The following is a 20,121-nucleotide window of genomic DNA, read 5'->3' on the forward strand; positions in this document are numbered from 1 at the left end:
CCGGAAGCCGCGCTCACAAAACAGAAGAGGCCGGAAGCGCATCTGGCTTTAGTCTACTTCTCGCCTGCTGCCAGCGTCGGTCCTGAGCTCCGGCCGGTAACCCGCTGCCTCCCGTCGCTTGCACCATGGCCCTCAGCGATGCCGACGTGCAGAAGCAGGTGAACGCTGGGCTGGGCCCCGAGAGGCGGGCGGGTGCCGCCCCGGGCCTGGGGAAGCTCCGCAGCGGCCTCGTTGGCCAGGCCTCCCCGTCCCCGGGACCCCGCCTCGGGGCTGTGCGGGTCGGGGCCGCGTCGGGCTTGCGGGGGAGCGGCCGGCCCGGGGTCGCGGCGTTGCTCGGCGCTTTGGAGTTCGCGGGCGGCGGACGTTGACCACCCAGGCCCGGACTTCGGGGAAGGGCACTCAGGCTGCAGTTTAGAGAACTCGTCTCTTTCTAGCTGAAGTTCTCGGAAAACCCTGACTAACGCTCACTCACTGCCTTGTGAGCCTTCTTAGATGAGCAGTACGGTGGTTTTTCCTTGGATGTTTCTAGTGCCTTTAAAACGCTTCTGCATTTTATTCATTAGGTGATATGCTCTCAGAAGCGTGGTGGTTCTTCCTTTCAGGGGATCTTAGGCTGATCACGGAGGGTAACAAAAATAGCGTCTGTGGGGCACTGTAGGAGATCTTACCGCATGCTTACAGAACAGCGCGGGTTTTGAACATTAATCAGCGCTGCGTCTGAGTTTTACTGTAGGAAAAAGGACGCAGTGCCCTCCGCATAGTCCAGTGGTCACACGCCTAGTACCAGCTCTCGTCCTCCTCTTCTCCTTCGTTTTCCGCCTTGTTGTGATGTATTGAAAACTAGGGCTTCCCCAGGAAGAATACATGGGAAAGGTAAAGCAGTGAAACTAGGCCAGAACCACGTTTTCTTTCTGTAAAATAGTAAGAACGAGGAAATGTATCGTCTGTACTTCTCCACACTACACGCCGTCCCCATCAGGGCGGTGCCTGTGTTCCCCGTATTCCCGGCAGTGACCAGGCCTGAGTATCGAGCACCGAGTAGGCGCCTAGAAATCTGGGTTTCCTTCAACTTTCTGCTCTTTAGGAGTTAGTAAAATTTTAATATAGTTATTTCCTGCTTTTCATCACAGTTGATTTCTGGAAACTACATTGCAAAGCCGAATGGTGAAACTATCTTTAGTCCTCATGCACTTTGGGTTAAGTCAAATCTTGTTACTCTCTTTGTTGTCAGATGTCTGCTTCAGTAAAGCAAAGTGCTGATTTCGGTAAACATCACTGCTTTTAGAGCTGGGAGAATCTGCAGACTTTCATGGATTCTGAGACAAGGGGGAAGCATAGATGTTTTTCAGGCACCATTAGGTGTGGGTCATTGAAACCCTAGGATGCTCTGTGAGATTGCACTGGAGCTGCCGAGTGCTAAGCCAAACAGTCTCCTATAGGAGATATATTATGAACTTACATCAGAAATGGACTGCTCGTTCCTGTTGGTTTTTCCATCACAAGTAGGTAAATGTATTTAAAAAGAGCCCCCTAGAATCTACTAAATCTTCTTAACTCAAGGATGAACTTGAGTGCTGGAAATAAAATACTAATACTTAAGTGTGAAAAGAAATCCTGGGTTTCCTGATTTCTTCCCCACTGTATTAAAGTATTTGTGTATGTTGCTTTTTTTTTGTCTGAGGAGTATGGTCATTTATTTCATCAAATTTTCAAAAGAATCTTGACTCCAGAAGTGTAGAACCCAGTAGCTTTAGCAGGAAGAAGAAAAGTATATTTTAAGGGCAGATTTTTCTGCCTTAAGGGTGGAGTTAAATGTCCTGAAGGGGTTGACTTTCTCTTCTTGGAACTCCTAAAGGCAGAATGTGTTCTTGTTGACTGTAAACGGGCTTCTCTGACCTGGGTTAAAATGAGTGTGTTTTGCTCTAGGCTGTGCAGATCTCGTCAGATCTGGCAGCAGAGGGTCCAGCACGAGAGATGGAGGCAGATAATGCAGGTTTGAGTCAGGGTTCACCTCTAGAGGCCAGTGTCTTGTAGCATTTATAAGCACCTGAGCTGATTACTGTCTTTAAACTACTTTCAAAGTTCCAGACAGTGCAGTGTGAGTTTGATCTGAACTTGTGACGATTCCGTTCCTCACCACAAACAGAAACACACACACAGGCACAGGTGTGTGGAGGTTGATCCATTTAGCAAGTTCACTGTGGTTTTTCTTAACAATGTAGATTTGGGTTCGGTACCCCAATTTTTCAAGGCTTGAGATTTTATAAGTATTGAATTACCTATAAAACGGGCTCTGATTGTCATAATTATTTTGGCTCCTCACTGGTAGGGAGCTCCTAAGAATTTTGACAAAAAATAAGTCTTCCCTTCTAAAACCATACTGTGTGTTTTCCTCAAGACTTTGATGCCATGAGGTTGTATTCTTTTTTTTTTTTTTTAAAGCACCTGCTCTTTATTTTCCCTTTTTTTAAAAAATTTATTTAGTTTTTGGCTGCGTTGGGTCTTTGTTGCTGCACGCGGGCTTTTCTCTAGTTGCAGCGAGCGGGGGCTACTCCTTGTTGCGGTGCACGGGCTTCTCATTGCCGTGGCTTCTCTTGTTGTGGAGCACGGGCTCTAGGCACACAGGCTTCAGTAGTTGTGGTGCGCGGGCTCAGTAGTTGTGGCTCACGGGCTCTAGAGCGCAGGCTCAGTAGTTGTGGTGCACGGGCTTAGTTGCTCCGCGGCACGTGGGATCATGGGCTCAAAGCCATGTTCCCTGCATTGGCAGGCAGATTCTTAACCACTGCACCACCAGGGAAGTCCCTAGGTTGTATTCTTCACTCACTTTTTTTAATTGTGTAAAACACATTACGTGAAGTTTACCTTTTTAACCATTTTTTTTTTTTTTTGGAGTATAGTTGCCTTACAACGTTGCGTTAGTTTCTGCTGCACAACGAAGTGAATCAGCTATAGGTATACACATATCCCCTCCCTCTTGGACCTCCCTCCCACCCACCCCCCATCTAGGTCCCCACAGAGCACCAAGCTGAGCTCCCTGTGCTATACAGCAGGTTCCCACTAGCTATCTCTTTTACACGTGGTGGTGTATTTATGTCAAACCTAATCTCCCAGTTCATCCCACCCCCCCTTCCCCCACTGTGTCCACATGTCCATTCTCTGTCTCCGTTTCTATTCCTGCCCTGCAAATAGGTTCATCTGTACCGTTTTTCTAGATTCCACACATATGCGTTAATATGCAATATTTGTTTTTCTCTTTCTGACTTACTTCACTCTGTGTGACAGACTCTAGGTCCATCCACGTCTCTACGAATGACCCAATCTTGTTCCTTTTTATTCCATTGTGTATATGTACCACATCTTCTTGATCCATTCATCTGTCGATGGGCAATTAGGTTGTTTCCACATCCTGGCTATTGTGAATAGTGCTGCAGTGAACATTGGGGTACATGTGTCTTTTTGAATTATGGTTTTCTCAGGGCCTTTTTAACCATTTTTAAGTGAATGATTCAGTAGTGTTAAGTATATTCACATTCTTGTGAAACAAATCTTAACTCACTTTTGTACAGACTCTAAAAAGTAGTTGGGGGACCTCAGAGGGCTTGAAACTCCCAACAGATTCTCACTCATTCACAAATGTTTACTGAGCACCTACTGTGGGGGAAGTAAACCCTTAACCCCGTGTCCTGGGTTTACGGTGGTGTTTACTTTTATGCGGGACAATTAGTAAGTGAAATGAGTTAATAACCTAGAGACTCTACATTAAATTTTTTCAAGCTGCTTTTTTTCTTTTTAATTCATTATTCCTTTCAGGTAGAGCCCCTATGAAATGAAACTACCAGTGAGTTTGATTAGCTGTGTTGCTTGTATATTCATTTGGGTATATTTTACATCTGCCACTAGAGACAGTACTCTGTTTATGAGTATAAATTAGATCAGTCACCCCAAGCCCCATTCAGAAGACTTTGGGGACTTCATTCTTCAATTGTAGCCAGAGATCTAAAACCCTTTAGCAAGTTCCTAGGCTTATAGTTTAGTTGAGGAGAGGCACAGGCAAGCAGACAATTAGGACTGTGTGTTTAGGCGGAGAAGTGCAGAGTGTCCTGGGTGCAGATAAGTGAGAGGTTCAGGAGATTTTCCAAAGGAGGTGACAGTTAAGCGAGCTGAGGCTCAAGAAGATAGCTGGGCTGGGGGTGGGGGAGTGTTCCAAGTGGAAGGAACAGCATGTTTGAAATCTCAGGTAGAAAGAATGGCGAGCTCAAGGAAGTGAAAACCTGAAATGAGTGTAGCATGGGGACTTCCCTGGTGGCACAGTGGTTAAGAATCCGCCTGCCAGTGCAGGGGACACAGGTTCGAGCCCTGGTCTGGGAAGATCCCACCTGCCGTGGAGCAAGTAAGCCCGTGCGCCGCAACTACTGAAGCCCACGCGCCGCAACTACTGAAGCCCACGTGCCGCAACTGCTGAAGTCCACGCGCCTAGAGCCTGTGTTCCGCAGCAAGAGGAGCCACCGCAATGAGAAGTCCGCACACTGCAATGAAGAGTAGCCCCCGCTCGCTGCAACTAGAGAAAGCCCGCACACAGCAACGAAGACCCAACACAGCCAAAAATAAATTAATTAATTTTAAAAAATGTAGGGGGCTTCCCTGGTGGCGCAGTGGTTGAGAGTCTGCCTGCCAATGCAGGGGACACGGGTTTGAGCCCTGGTCTGGGAAGATCCCACATGCCGCGGAGCAACTAAGCCCGTGCGCCACAACTACTGAGCCTGCGCGTCTGGAGCCTGTGCTCCGCAACAAGAGAGGCCGCAAGAGTGAAAGGCCCGCGCACCGCGATGAAGAGTGGCCTCCACTTGCCGCAACTGGGAAAAGCCCTCGCACAGAAACGAAGACCCAACACAGCCATAAATAAATAAATAAATAAATAAATTTAAAAAATAATAATAATAATGCTTTAAAAAAAAAAAAAATGTAGGATGACAGGAACTAGGAGTCTGAGGAGTGGCCAGTTGTGGAGGTTACATTTCATGTGATGCTGGAGAGGTGAGCAGTGACCACATCACAGACCTTCTAAAATCTCTGCACTTTATCCTAAGGGGGGGTGTGGTACGTGACGAGAGGGGCATTTGTAAAGGATCTTCCTGGTTGCCAGGTAGAGTTGGTTAGCAAGGGAACAAGACTGAGAGCCCGGAGAAAATATGGAAGCTGTTGCAGTAATTTCGCCAAGAGATGACGATAGCAAAGATGAGATTGTGGCTGTGAAGATGGAGAGAGGCGGACAAATTAAAGAGGTGTTAGAAGAGAGAACTCTTAGGACATGGTGACTGGACATGGGGCCTGAGATACGGGAGGAGACGACTTGGATGTTGGTGCCGGTCCTCGAGGCAGAGGTCAAGTGGGAGGTGGGAGGAGAGCAATCAGTGTTCCTTACTGAGCGTGTGGAATTTCAGTTGCGAGTAGGATCTCCTGGAGGAGCTGTCTAGGAGGCGGAGGAGGAAGCGTATGGCCCCAGAGCAGGCTGAGGAGGAGAGCAAGGACGTGGTGGGAGCGAAGGGAAGCGCGTGCTCAAGAAGGGTGGTGGTCAGTGTACCAAGAGACACTGCAGATGCAGTAAGATAAGGGCGAGGAGATCGCTGTCATCTTACGAGAGTGATTTCACTGGGTTGGGGGGTGGGGACTCAGGTTGGAGTGCCTCGAGAGTAGGAGGCCCTCTGGTACACTCCATTAGAAATGGAGAAGGGGAAAGGACGGTCTGGCTGAAGGAGGCCGGAAGTAGAGGAGGACGTGTATTCAGTCCTTCCTCCCCATAGACTCTGAGTTCCTTGAGAGTAGGATAATGGCCTGTTTACCTGTGTTGTTGAATATTGCATCTGGTCCATTTGCTGGAGTAAATTCCAGATTGTAAGTTACCTGAGAACAGAAAGGCATTCCATAAATGATGGTTGAAAGAATCAGAAAAGATAGATATTTTTTCTTGTCATATTCAAAAATTAAGTAACCTTTTCCTTCTCCTTATAGATTAAGCACATGATGGCTTTTATTGAACAAGAAGCCAATGAGAAAGCAGAAGAAATAGATGCAAAGGTGAGATTCCACTTCCTAGGTTTAAGAAGTTATCAAAGTTTTGTACTGTCTTGCTTTGCTAATTAGTACTTAGTAAAATTGTTTAACAGAGCATTGCATAGGACCAGTAAGAATCTCTTTAACGTTAAAAATAAATTTTCCTTTTTAAACATTCTTTAATTTTTTTGCCTGTGCCGCGTGGCACGCAGGATCTTAGTTCCCCGGCCAGGGATCGAGCCTGTCCCCCTGCAGTGGAAGCGTGGAATCCTAACCACTGGACCGCCAGGGAAGTCCCAAAATTCTGATTGTCAATAAGTGTCCTGAAATTTTATGGTAGGGAGTAGAAAAGTAAGGGATGGATTAATTTTCTCATGGAATCCAAACTCTGACATTGAGCAACTGTGGCTAACTGATAGCTGGTCAGGGGAGGATGTAGTATTTTTTCATTGTTGTGTTGCTTTTTTATTTGTGCTTGCTGCAAAAAAGGTAAATACACAGTTTGGCGTATGGGAAAGGCATAAAATGCCTTTGGTGTATGTGAAGGCATAAAATGAAAGCCCCTGTTCATCATGAAGGCAGCGGTCAGCATCTAGAAATTTTACAGATATTTTGAGTTGCACAGTGTTTCTGTACAGTATATAAAATTGTTCTTTTCTCTAGGTATAATCATAGTAGGTCAGAATATATCATCTAATACTTGATTTTCATTGTCCTTTTACTTTATTCTACAGTGGTTACATTTGTTACTTATCAGTAAAGCCTTAAAATTGTGTGTGCCTGGTATCCTAGGGCCAAAACTGAATGTTTGAACTATTTGAGTAATTTATCATCTAAGGAAGAAAAGACTTATTTTGCCTGTCACTGAAATAAAACAGTTGAGAGGGTATTGTTTAATATATATATATTTTTTTATTGAAGTATAGTTGGTTAACAATATTATATTAATTTCAGGTGTACAGTATAGTGATTCAATATTTTTATAGATTATACTCCATTTAAAGTTATTACAAAGTAATGGCTGTATTTCTCTGTGCTATACAATATATCCTCGTTGCTTGTTTAATATTGTTTTGATGGCCATAGGAGCACTGCAGTTTCTCGTATGGCTAGTTTCCTTATTTCTCTCTGGGACAAATACAGAACTTCTATTTCAGTTGGTAAATGCATTTCTATTTAAAGTAGTCTTATCTCGTGTAATACCATCATCTGTACTTATTTCCTGTGATAGGTATAGAAATAATCTGTTAGGCATTTATTTTAGAATATGAAAGTTCCAGTATCTGTGCCAAGCATTAAACATCTGAATCAATAACTTCAGCTAGCTTCCAAAGTCATAATTTCTTACTGCCTGAAAATCACAGATGGCTGATATACTAAGATACCCTTTGTAAAAAGTGACTGCTCAATAATTAACACTAATAAAACTAATAACTCAAATTTATGTAGTTTATAATTTTAAAAGGACTGTTAGGTTTTGACCTACAAAGGAAAGAATACTATTTTTATTTTTTTATTTTATAAGGGAGGACACTTAGACTGAGATTTCTTGACCAAATTTTTTAGACAGTAACTCAGATCTTCTAACTCCAAATTCTGTGTCCTTTTCATTAGCCCTCTATTAAACACATGGATCAAATTTAAAATACATAATTTTTTTCATACACAGAATCTTCTGATTATATTCATTGAAACTTTGTTGGTGGATACTAGATATGGAATAAGGTGGAATATAAGCAACTACCCTGGTCATCAGCTGCTTAAAATAAAACTGTTGAAATCTGTCTAATGAATTAATAATAATAAATTCCTTGGTAGGCAGAAGAAGAGTTCAACATTGAGAAAGGTCGTCTTGTGCAGACCCAAAGACTGAAGATTATGGAATACTACGAGAAGAAAGAAAAGCAGATTGAGCAGCAGAAGAAAATGTGAGCTTTGAAAATCACTGGGACGAGAGGGTAAAGCAGGTGCTTTGGTGTCAGGCAGTTACGGGTTCTGGTCTTAACTGGACCACTCACTGATTAACTAACCTTGGTCAAGTTGCTTAACTTCTCTTTCCTCATTTGGGAAAATGGAAGGCTTACAGGATTATTGAAAGATATAGTTGAAATAACTGATAAGAAAGTCTTGCCACTTCATAAGCATTCAATAAATATTTCCTTATCTTTGAAAATAAGTGGGTAAAAACCGCTACATGTATTTCAGGGAGTTCTCTTTGGGATCTGTACAAAGAGAAGTGTTTGCACGTATGTAGGAGGTTGTACCTTTCTTTCTCTACGGTGGTTGTTTTTTATGCTGTAATGATACTACTTCTCCGTGCCTTTTGCAGTCAGATGTCTAATTTGATGAATCAAGCGAGGCTCAAAGTCCTCAGAGCGAGAGATGACCTTATCACCGTGAGTAATTAGCCCCTTTAGTTATAGAATTATAAAATGTTTATTCATTTGTCTGTTATAGAGAATTCACTAGTTAACGTTAGATTAAGGAGCTGATGAATGATTTTTAGAGAGAAAACATTTGGTCAGCAAATCATTACACTAGGTATTGTAATAAATACGGAAATGAATAAGATGTGTGTCCAGTCTTCAAGGACCTGCTGCTCTAACAGAGCATGTAGCTCCTGGGTATATAGCACGTGATGGGGGGACCATACAGTATCTGAGGGCGATGGGGACTAATAAGGCTAGAAAAGTGGATGGAGTTACTATGGGGCCATGAGTGCAAGTGAAGAGCTGTGCTTGCTTTCAGTAGAAAGCTGTTGAAGGTTTCATTTTATTTTATGAGGAATATCATAAATAGGGTTCATGATATGAGTACGTAGACTAAATTTTTTTTTTTTTTTTTTTTTATGTAGACTAAATTTAGCAGAGAAGAGGTTAGACAGAAAACCATTTGGGGAGTACTGTCACCCAAAGGAGAGGGCAGAAACATACCACTTAGATGAGACAGCCTGAAGGAATTTGAATTAATTCAGAAACAAGGGACTTCCCTGGCGGTCCAGTGGTTAGGACTCTGCTCTTCCACTGTAGGGGGCACAGGTTCGATCCCTGGTTGGGGAACTGAGATCCTGCAAGCTGCGTGGTGTGGCCAAAAAAAAAAAAAAATGTAGAAACCAAGTGGAGGCCTCTGTTTCCGCTGTTACTCATTGTTATTGTGGAGGCCCTAGATTTCTTAGAAAATGGAGAGACAAGTTATATAAATATTGGGAAGGAAGAAAGAGTTATTTTTTTGAAGATACGATTGTATACTAAAAAAATACAACATCTGAAAAACTAAGAACTAGTAATTAGTTCAAAAAGGTGACTGGCTACAAAGAGAATATACAGAAATTGATAGTTTTACTACATGCCAACAGTAAGCAATTAGGAATAAATGTTGGTGAATAGGACCTATATGGAAAAGCTATAAAACTGAAAATATAATACTTGACTAAGCAGAAGACATACCATCTTCTTAGATGACTAGAGAAACAAACTAATATTGTAAGATATCGGTTCGTGTTAGGTGAGTCTGGCATGGTGGCAGCAAGGACTGAGTGGGGTGTCAGTGGTGACACGTTTTATAGGAGGAAGCCCCGGACGTTGGCTACTGATTGACTCCTCCGCCTCCTCTTCTTTTTTAAAAAAAATTAATTATTTTTGGCAGTGTTGGGTCTTCATTGCTGTGCGCGGGCTTTCTCTAGTTGCGGCAATGGGGGGCTACTCTTTGTTGTGGTGTGCAGGCTTCTCGTTGCAATGGCTTCTCTTGTTGCAGAGCACAGGCTCTAGGCGCATGGGCTTCAGTAGTTGTGGCGTGCAGGCTCAGTAGTTGTGGCTCGTGGGCTCTAGAGCGCAGGCTCAGTAGTTGTGGCGCATGGGCTTAGTTGCTCCACGGCATGTGGGATCTTCCCGGACCAGGGCTCGAACCCGTGTCCCCTGCATCGACAGGTGGATTCTCAACCACTGTGCCACCAGGGAAGCCCCCCACCTCCTCTTCTAAGGCTGACGCCAAACCCTGAGTTTCAGGCCCGGCTGCCTAGGAGGGTGGCTCCGTTAACATGGTAGGAAGTCAGGAGGGTGGGCTCTTTTAAGAAGAACCACCAGATCACGTTGGACATTCTTTGAGTGGCCAGGAAGCCTCCAGATGGAAGTGTCTGCCAGGATGTCGAGTGTGAGGATACACAGAGGTGACTCACTAACATAACTCCCTTAACACTTAATAGACCAAACTTAATAGACCCCAGAGTAGCCAGAGTTTATCTGCTTCTAAAATTGTCACAACTGAATGTCTTTCTGCTTTCGATGCTAACTTGATCTTTTAGTTTTCACTCTTCTATTTTCATTTCATAGTTAGCTGGGTCCCTTCGGCAGTCAGCTGTTTGGACTGCAGGGTTTGCCTGTGTTGGTCCTGCACTGTGTGCTCAGTCCTGTAGGAGTCTGCTGTCTAACTGGGTCTAGACCAGCGACTGTATCTATACTGCAGCCTCTTGAGTGTGACTGTGAAGAATTAGTCATTACCTCAGAGACGGAAGGGAGAGAGCAGCCTGAACCAAAAACAGAGGCCTGGAATTGACAACACGGGCAGGAAATGGAATTGTCCAGTAGAGTGGGGAGTGTAGGAGCCGAGGCTGGAGAGAGAGACTAGGGTTCAGCTGGAAGAGCCTTGAATGCCTGCTGAAGAGTGTGGGACAAATCCTTTGACCAACTCTCTTAACTCTAATAGGCATACAGATCACCTGGAGGGCCTTGTTAAAATTCAGACTCCCGGCCCCATTTCCAGAGATTTTCTATGTTCTCATCAGGAATAAACAGCCCAGAGTAATCTTGTTGCAGGGGGTCTGAGAACCACACTGAGAAATACTGCTTTAGGCTTAGATTTGTGTTGGAGAAAGAGAACTGGTGACGTGGGGAGAGGAAATGAGGTTATGGCTTAACTTTGACCTGAAGGTCAAGACATGGAGAAGCCTAGACCACGTGGCAGCAGAGGACATGAAGAGATGGCATCCACAGATGCTGAAAGGTGTGGCCTGTAGGACTTGGTGACCGCAGGTTGTGAGGCGTCAGGAAAGACCTGAGCTTCCTCACCAGGTCGCTGGGCACTTGGGTAGGTGGCGAGGGTTAGAAACACAGGGGGAGGAGCAGGTGGGGAATGGCGATGAGTCTTGGCGTTTGAATCGCCTTCGGAGTCCAGGCGAACTTCGGGGAGGCTGGGGCTTCCACTCAGACAGCCCACAGGTCCCACGTGGAGCTGCGTGGCATGGGTGAGGTCGCCAGGTCGTGGATGGAGAACTACAGGGCCAGGGGAGCAAACCGAGAAGCCTCCAGCTTACGGCAGGAACATAAGAGACTGCTAAGGAGCATGGGGGGAAAGCAGTCGTGTTGGAGGAGAAGGAGAAGCCAAGGGGACAGAAAACTTGAAGAACAAAATGGTAATCAAATACAGTGTCTCATGCTTCAGCGAGTCCAAGGGGGAAGAGCGCAGTGGTCTTTGGAGTTGGGGATCGAGGTTTCACTTCTAACTCGTACCAGAGCAGCGCCGTTGGGTTGGTAGAGACAAAGCCTGGTGGTGAAAGCTGGACAAGCGAGCATGCGGTGAGGGGCTGAAGGCAGCGGGCATGTGAACTGTCGGGGTTTTCTTGTTTTTCTTTTATTTTTTCTCGTTTTGTTGAACTGTCCATGTTTTGGTAGATGGCAAAGCCAGTTATTCTGTAGTGTGCAACTTGGTTTCAGAGCACAGCCTGAGCTTTTGTTTTGCTAATGTATAATGAGAATTTTGTTAAACATTTCTGTAATTTCAGTTGTTCTAAAGCGCTTGTTTCCTTAGTCCTTTGCAGCCTAACATCTTGCCGTCAGGTAGTTTGCAGTTTAGTGAACCCCAGTAATGAAGCGGCATGGAGGGTGAGGAAACCGGCTGTGAGATGATGGGGAACAGGGCTACACGTGCATGTTTCTGTGGATTTGGCTCTTTTAAAACGTTTATTTTTTCAGCTTTATCCATAGAATAAGAAACTGTGAAAGGAAGGGCATTTGTCAAGCAGTTGGCTAGAAAAGGATGTTGACAAAAGATGGAAGGAAGGAGAAAATACAGAACCAGGATAAAAATGGAAAGCAAACAGGCAAGCTATTCTGCTACCTAAAGTGCATGGTTGCGTAGTCCTTTAGCTACTTTTCTCTGCTGTTTACCCTTTTCCCTACCTGCCGTGAGGCTTTCCAGGTGTAAGAGCCCATGCTTTGGAATCCCTGTGAGGTGTGTTTCTATTTCACCACTATCTGCTGTTCGGTGGGCGAATTTTTTTTATCCTAATATTTCTTCATTTATTTATTTGGCTGCATCGGATCTTTGTTGCAGCACACGGGCTCAGTAGTGCAGCACGTGGGCTCTCTAGTTGCAGCATGCGGGCGCTCTAGTCGTGGCGCATGGGCTCTAGAGCGCGTGGGCTTAGTTGCCTTGCGGCATGTGGGATCTTAGTTCCCAGACCAGGGATCGAACCCGCGTCCCCTGCATTGGAAGCCTGATTCTTTATCACTGGACCACCAGGAAAGTCCCGGTGGGCGAATTTTTTAACCCTTTTGAACCTTCCTTTTCTTATAAAATGGGGAAAGCATATGCGTGAAGCTTCTTTAGAATTAAGTTGGTCCACATAGGAAAAGTGACCGTGCAGTGCCTCACACAGGACAGGCCTGGGGTAAGTAACAGCTCTTTACCGTCACTTCCTAAACCTCACACTGTGTAAGGTGTTGATGTTGTCATTTAAGGGAGATAAAGAACAGACCGGCCTTTAGAGATTGTGATTTGTTGGGCCTGAAGTAGAGATTTCTGGTGTTGCGGTTAAAGAGACAAAACAGAAATGTCTCTGCAGGAGGCCCCCGACTCTTCACACCAGGCACGAGCAAGGAGACGTGATTTCGATGTTGTCGTCATAATCGGGTTTTAGTTTCTTGCTTTCCAGGAGCAGTGTCTAATATTTTCAGGATCCTAGAGGCAGTTAGGTTCAGGTGGACAGATAGTGCCCTTCCAAACTCTCAAAATACTGATCTGTAGGCTGACACGCGAACGGCAGTAACCTACACCCCTCTCCATGGGGAGTCAGACTACAGCCAGAAAGTTGAGTTTAGAAGCAAAGAGTGTCACTGGGGTATTACTTAAGTTACCTTCCTGACCTGTGGGGCATGTCTTTTAAGTGGACAGGAATAATTCAGACAAGGGACACTACAGTTTATGTCGATTAGGTTTCAGCTTTCTTAGCTGGAGTAGAGTTTATTCCAAGTTCCTACTCCCTTGATTGGGGTTCTGGGTGGTGTTAAGACTCCTCATTTGTCCATTTCCAGATTTTTCATAGTGGGTTGTTTTTACAAGTGGCTGGCATCACTCTTTACAGCTTGACTTGATGCTCATTCTTTTAGAGTAAACCTGTCCCGTACTCTTCCTGTTCACCCCTACCTGCTTGACCAGTGTGGACAGTCAACTCCAGCACAAAGAGAGCTGTGCTTGAGGGGTCTCCTGGTGAGGAGGGGCTGAGGTTCCTTTCAGCCAGATGTCTGGTATCATAAACGCTTCAAATCTTTGTGCCGTAAGCGTCCTAGATTCTAAGGGCTTCAACTGCTCGGCAGTGGTTCCAGGCTGGGTGTGGCTCCAAGGGTGACTCTCAGAACCAAATACAGGGCCACTTCCTTCTCTCCAGCCTCACTCCTCAAATTCTGATTGGCGTCTGCGTGAGCATGTATGTTCTCCCTCTTCTTTAAATCCCCCAAATCGCTCCAGAGATCATATTCAGTAACGGAGACATGTATGTGGAAAGTTTACTAGGACGAAATGTTCTCAGTGGTGTTGGGTGGCCAGCAGTGGGACTGAGAGGCGCCATCTCTGCCTTTTCAAGGACCTCGGTCCTCTTTTACCAGTAAGCCTGTGCGTGCTTACCACTTAATGAGTAGCGGCCAGCGTGCTCTTCTCAACCATGTGAGATTTGTCTCCGGAGTCCCTTTCAACATCTGTTTTAGTTATAGAAGCCAGCGTTTATTATAGACCATTAGAAAATACAAACTAACATAAAGAAAATTGAAATCATTGACAGTCCAGCCTCCCGCAGGTGGACATTGATGACCCTTTGTTCTCTGTGCAGAGACCGCTTTTTCTAATAAAAAATGGAACCGTCTCGCCCACCTGCCTTAACAGTTTGCTTCCCACGTCTGTGTGACGTAGCTCTTTCTGTGCCGGTCAGTCATGACCGACCATCTGGGCTCTGCTGCCCGGGTGTGAGTTCCCTGCGAGCCGGGGCAGCGCTCCTGCTGCCTGCATCAGCGTCCTTCGGGCAGCATCTGCTTTATCGCACACCTCAGAGAACGTGTGTGGAGTGACAACACAGCCAGAAAGTGAGAAGTGATTGGACACAAGCTGGGCCAGCCCCACGTGGGTTCCAAGCTGACTACCCAGGTGTGTAGATAACTTTTTCTTTTTCCACTCTTTGTAGGACCTACTAAATGAAGCCAAACAGAGGCTCAGCAAAGTGGTAAAAGATACGACCAGGTACCAAGTGCTGCTGGATGGACTGGTCCTCCAGGTAAGTTTGTAGGTCAGATGCACCACTGAGAGCCACGTCCCTGCAGAGTCGACAAGATGGGATAGAAGCCAGCTGTTTCTCCTGTGTTCTCATTTTAGCTCTTTTCCTTGTCTGGTCGGGAGATGTGTGGGAGGACGGTGGTGTCTGGCTGGTGGATGAGACTGATGTTGTCTTAACTTGTCCTTTGTAACCTCCAGCTGTAAACTTTCCTAATTTGATTTTACCACTAAAATGCTTGCTTTAGATATTGAGGTTCAGACCACAGGCTGTACAAATTTTAATTGTTTGCTGTTCAGCTGTTAAATACAATATTTGTCTTCAACCTAGTTGATGTAAGACTCCCGTATGAATTTCGTTCCCATCACCAGAGCATTGGGTATATTTATCTTGTTTGTGATATGAAGATCTTGCCATGTTCTCATACTATGTAGGCCATCTTTGGGGGAACTTAAACAAGAGGACTGCTTTCCCAAACTAGATGAAAGAGTTATGAAGACGTCTTATTTGCTGTTGTTTTATTTTATAGTTTGCAGTTTTTACTAATTGTATCTGATTGTGCTTTAATAGGGTTTGTACCAGTTGTTGGAGCCCCGAATGATCGTTCGTTGCAGGAAACAGGATTTCCCTCTGGTGAAGGTAGAGCTTGAAGAAATCCTTTTTCTTTTTAAAGATCAAAATGTTGGGGACGAAATGCATGCTGTAATAAATGACAGCTCAACCATGGGGATTAGAAGAGTCTTAACATGTTGTAGATACTAACTTAAGTGTACCTGAGCCTCTTATTTATTTTCTTAAACAAATCAAGTTGCCATCTGAGTTAGTACCCTCCTCCCTTTCTGGAGACCTTGTAATATCATAATCTTCTGAAAATTCAATAAAAACAGTACCTACTAGATTGGAGCAGAGGATAGACAATACCATCTAAATAAAAGAGACAGAGGTGGGGGGAGGGGCAGGTGGAGACGGTGTTTAATGGGGACAGAGTTTCAGCTTGAGAAGGTGGAATGTTCTGGAGAGGGATGGTGGGGACAGTTGCACAACAATGAACGTACTTAAAGCCACGAACTGTACACTTAAAACTGATCACGACGGTAAATTTCATGTGCATTTTACCGCAGTTTTTAAAAGCAGTGAGCTGGGGGAAGTGGAGGTGTAGGACAGATGGAAGAGGGTTTCTCACGCTGCACTGCACTGAGCGTGGCGTGGGAAGTCCCATCTTCGGACAGCACTGTAGGCTCCAGGAGACACATGAGAACGTTTTCTTGAAGGAACTTTATTCTTTTTCTGGCACGATTACTAGTTGAACAGACTGACACATACATTGGGGCTCAGACAGTATCTGTGCTTTTGTGACGGGCTTATTTCACTTGGCAGTAATGTCTTCAGCGTTCATTCATGTTGTAGCGCGTGTCAGGATTTCTGTCTTTAAGGCTGAATTATATCTATAGACCACATTTTATTTATTCATTTATGTGTTAATAGACACCTGGGTCGTTTCTACCTTTTGAGTATTGTGAGCAATGCTGCTGTGAACATGGGTGTACAAATATCTGTTGGGTCTGTGCTTTTACTTCTCTTGGATAAATACCCAGAGGTAGACTTGCTGGATCCTGTGGTGATTCTGTGTTTAATTTTTGAGGGACTACAGTACCATCTGCCACAGCAGCTGTACCGTTTTACATTCCCACCAGCAACACGTCTGTTCTTTTACTTGAAAAATAAGTAGGAATATCTGTTTGTACAGATTGTTGGTTTTTTGGATACCTGCTCCATAGTTTCTAATAAAACCTCTCTGTTTTTTGTTTTTCCAGGCTGCGGTGCAAAAAGCAATCCCTGTGTACAAAATCGCCACCAAAAGAGACGTTGATGTCCAGATTGATCAGGAGGCCTACCTGCCTGAGGAAATGTAAGGAACGTTTCTGCTTTTAACACCCAAGGTGCTCTGGCTGCGCAAACGGCCGTCCGCCCGGCCTTGCGCATGTCCTCTGGGCGCCCCTGGCAGGATGGCGGTGTGGCCACCCCACGCGTGCCTCGTGCTGCCTCGCGTTGGCGCCTGTTGGTCTCCCCCTTGTTAACCAGCTTCTTACGGCTCATCTTGCCGAGAAGCAGCACGGATTCTGTACCCAGAACTTGAAGCTGGGTCCGCGTGTGTCCTAGATGCTGAGAAATGTGATCACTCCCTCTGACAAGGAAGTAGCCGTGTCTGGCTGGCAGACCCCTTGGTGTGGAATGCGAGCACCCGTGGTGCTTCTGCTGAGCGCGGGGAGACTTGGCGTGGTTGCGGGGGTTGGGGGGTGGGGTAGGAGCTCCTGGCTGGGGAGAGCCCAGAGCATTTTCCCCGTGCGCCTGCCCGCTGGTCCACCCCACGGGCCAGCATTGCGGAGGCCTTGGGACACATGAATTTAGGATTGCAAGACCTAGTTCTGAGTCCCGATTGGCCTGTTGCTCGCTGCAGGACCTCGAGCCCAAATCGCATCATCTGTAAAAGGGATCAGTCTTGCTTGCTTCATAAAGTGAGGATCAGAGATAGGGTGTGTGTGTGACGGTGCTTTCCAGCTGAGGGCCTGTGGGAGCTTAAGCATTATTGAGCATTACTGTCAGATCGAGGTCTGCTTCTCCACTCTGCCAGGTGTCGGCCAGGTAGGGTTGGACTAGTTACTTAGTCTTCCTCCTCTCTGACTTGGGATAACAGCACCCGCCTCACTGAGCGGAGTGTGGAGACCATGCAGGACTCAGCAGTTCCAGTCAGGACCACTGTGCCTGGTGCTTTGAGTTTGGGCGCTTAGAGAAGCAATCCCGTACATGCCCTGCGTGTTACAGCATCTCCCCCAGAACTAAACACACGGATGTTTCTGAATGGAAGCAGGAGCGCTCACACCCGAGGGGTAGTTACGAAGGGACACCAGCCATTTGCTGACAGGTGACTGGAGCCCAGTTCAGGCTCCGGAGCCACTCGAATTAGATGGTTCTGTTTTCAGAGCCTTTGAGATTCAGAATTGCAGGTGAAGGACTGTGCAGATTTAAAGTGGAGTTTTATTCAGTAAATCGGTCCTTTTATCCACCTCTCAAGCCTGTTTCCTGGTTTATAAGTGGTGAGGAGCCCCAGACTCCAGGTCCCTGGGGAATAGGAGTCACGGAAGGCCCTGGACTTGGCGTTCAGGAGCGCCTGGCGCACAGCAGACACACCCTTCCCCTGCTGCCCGCGTGGGGACAGGGCCTGTTCAGAGAAGCAAAGAGGAAAGGAGGGAGGAGGATGGAGTAAGAAAATAATATTCACGTCAGAGCCCTTTGAAATTTTCTAGAGAAAACTGGCAAAATTTTTTCCAGCCTTTGTCTCAGAGCCTGCTTATTTCAAGAAATATTCTGTAAAAAATAGAATTGTAATGCAGCAAAAGAATTTCATACCCTGAGGCTCCTTGTAGTAGGATGTGACCTATCGGCCTTAAACCACTGAGGACTGGGTTTGGCACCTGCTGGGATGGAGCCTTTTATCTGAGACACAGGCACTGGGGAGGATTGCCTGTCAGCACCCCGGTACCTGCAGCGTTGGGCCTTTAAGAAGCACTCAGATGAGGACTGTATGTATTGATTTGCAAACTGGGACGCAGTCTTCCCCCTTTCTGTGCAGTTGGGGGGGCTGGTTGTTAGAATAGCATAAAATCAGATTGGCACATAGTCACTTGGTAATGACAGTTATTATCAGCCTCTTTACCTTAAATCTCCAGAAGCTTCTGAATTAGCTTCAAACTTATTGCATATGTTTATTGCCCCTAAGAGTGTTGAGACCATCCACACACCAAGACAGCTATTCTCCAAGAGAAGAAGGTAATTGTACGTGTGTCTGTTTCCCTCAAATCTGTAAATGTGGTTATTTCCGGTGTTCTCTGTAGAGCCGGCGGGGTTGAGATCTACAACGGGGATCGCAAAATCAAGGTTTCCAATACCCTTGAAAGCCGGCTGGACCTCATAGCCCAGCAGGTGAGTGTGGGGCCACTTCTCATCAGTTAGTTGGCCTGTCGTTACAGGAGGAGGAGGTGCTGTAGAGAACATGTCAATTGGGTGGTATTTGGAACCTGTGATTCTTTCTACGTTTTTTGACATTTTCTTAAAAGGAACGGGGATTCAGGCATTTAGTGCCATTTGCTGAGAGGATATCGTTTACATGAGGGTGGCCTTGGGGTCAGAACGAGGGCTTTGTGTGTCTAGGATTTTAATGTATCTGTTTTACTGCATGTGGAGATGCTGACCCAAAGCCCCAGAACCCCAAACCCCAGCAGGAATAATGGAAAGTCAAGCAACTGCTCTTAAAGGAATTGCCACAGGGCGCCAGGCTCTTCAGGTGTTTCCGGGTTTGCAGGAAACTTGAGTTGTCCCGAGTGCGGGGCCTCTTCCAGGGGTGTGGTGTGCTGCCCCGACCTTGACCATCGTCTTCTGGTAACTTAAACCTCAGAGCTGTGCTACCCACCAGCCACATGTGGCTAAATGAACTAAAACTAGGTAAGGTGCACGGTTCTCTGCCTCAGCTGCACTGGCCGCACGCGGCTGGTGGCTGCGTCCTGCGGTCGAGTCCTCAGGCTTTTCCAGTTGCTGCCGCGCGCCTCAGCACAGACCTGCAGTCAGCTTTCCACCCGGCGCGCGCTCAGCAACTGTTGGAAGAACGAGTGTAGGTGCTCCAGGATGTCACCTCTTCTCCCCGTATCAGAGCGGGACGGAAGCCTTAGACGGTCATGGCGCCCGTCGTTTTTTCTCTTTCCCCTTAAGCAGTGGCCTTAAGCCCACATTTGCGATCGCTGAGTCTCTTGGTCGGACTCTGGCGGTGCTTGGCCAAGTACTGGGCTTCACGGCTTCGTGGCGGGGCTGAGGCGCGGGGGACGGCACCGCCTCACGCAGGAGCTTCTTTCTTCACAGATGATGCCCGAAGTGCGGGGAGCCTTGTTTGGGGCAAATGCCAACAGGAAGTTTTTGGACTAAGCCTGAGGGAGGTGGCGTCCGCCCACTGCGTGATGTGGACGTTTCTGATGGTTGAAGAGACAAGACGGCCCGCGTAGCTTCCTCTTTGCTGCCCTCCTGTCCTGTCCTGCGTCTGTCGGTGGAAGCCCTGCTGTAGCAAACGCCCCGGCTGGTGGGGACCGACGGGCGAGAGTCTCACTTAGTACGATCGAGAGTCTCACTTAGTACGATCGAGAAACCTTCCTCTAGCTTGTCTCCAAGTAACACAGCTTCCCGCTGTTCTGCAGCACGGAGGCGAGGGGTCTGGTGGTGGGTGCATGAGTGTCCTCAGGCCTCCTGCTCTCCTGGGGTCCAGCCTCAGGGGGCGGGGTGGTGGGCTCTGGGGTCCGGTCTCCGCTCTCTGGGCTCAAGTGCATGTGGGGCCTCATTTCTTCCAGCAGCAGCAGCTTCAGTGTTACCCGTTTGGGCCTAGAAATGTCTGTAAATGTGATTTAAGATCTAAGCCGTGAATATGCTTAATTATTTATTAAAACATAACACGTACGTGGATGTCACTGATTACACAAGGCGCTCGCTGCAGGTTG

The 20,121-nt window shown here is 46.4% G+C and overlaps 1 protein-coding gene across 1 annotated transcript; it reads left to right on the plus strand.

The window, feature by feature from the left end:
* On the plus strand, positions 1–20,080 carry ATP6V1E1 (ATPase H+ transporting V1 subunit E1). The gene is made up of 9 exons (XM_082350516.1): positions 1–158; positions 6,010–6,075; positions 7,870–7,979; positions 8,381–8,447; positions 14,498–14,587; positions 15,155–15,223; positions 16,399–16,493; positions 18,478–18,565; positions 19,496–20,080. The coding sequence occupies exons 1-9, from the start codon at positions 126–128 to the stop codon at positions 19,556–19,558; spliced, it is 681 nt and encodes a 226-aa protein (XP_082206642.1). The 5' UTR covers positions 1–125; the 3' UTR covers positions 19,559–20,080.
* Positions 20,081–20,121: the final 41 nt, after the last annotated feature.

The sequence above is a fragment of the Balaenoptera borealis genome, assembly GCF_965194805.1.
Source record: "Balaenoptera borealis genome assembly, chromosome: 13".
Taxonomy (NCBI): domain Eukaryota; kingdom Metazoa; phylum Chordata; class Mammalia; order Artiodactyla; family Balaenopteridae; genus Balaenoptera; species Balaenoptera borealis.

Bases quoted from the DNA above. Each gene is read 5' to 3' on its own strand.
- ATP6V1E1 (XM_082350516.1), top strand. From the start codon at position 126: ATGGCCCTCAGCGATGCCGACGTGCAGAAGCAG. The intron at 7,980-8,380 runs GTGAGCTTTGAA...TGCCTTTTGCAG, and splicing joins ATTGAGCAGCAGAAGAAAAT to TCAGATGTCTAATTTGATGA. The intron at 8,448-14,497 runs GTGAGTAATTAG...CACTCTTTGTAG, and splicing joins CGAGAGATGACCTTATCACC to GACCTACTAAATGAAGCCAA.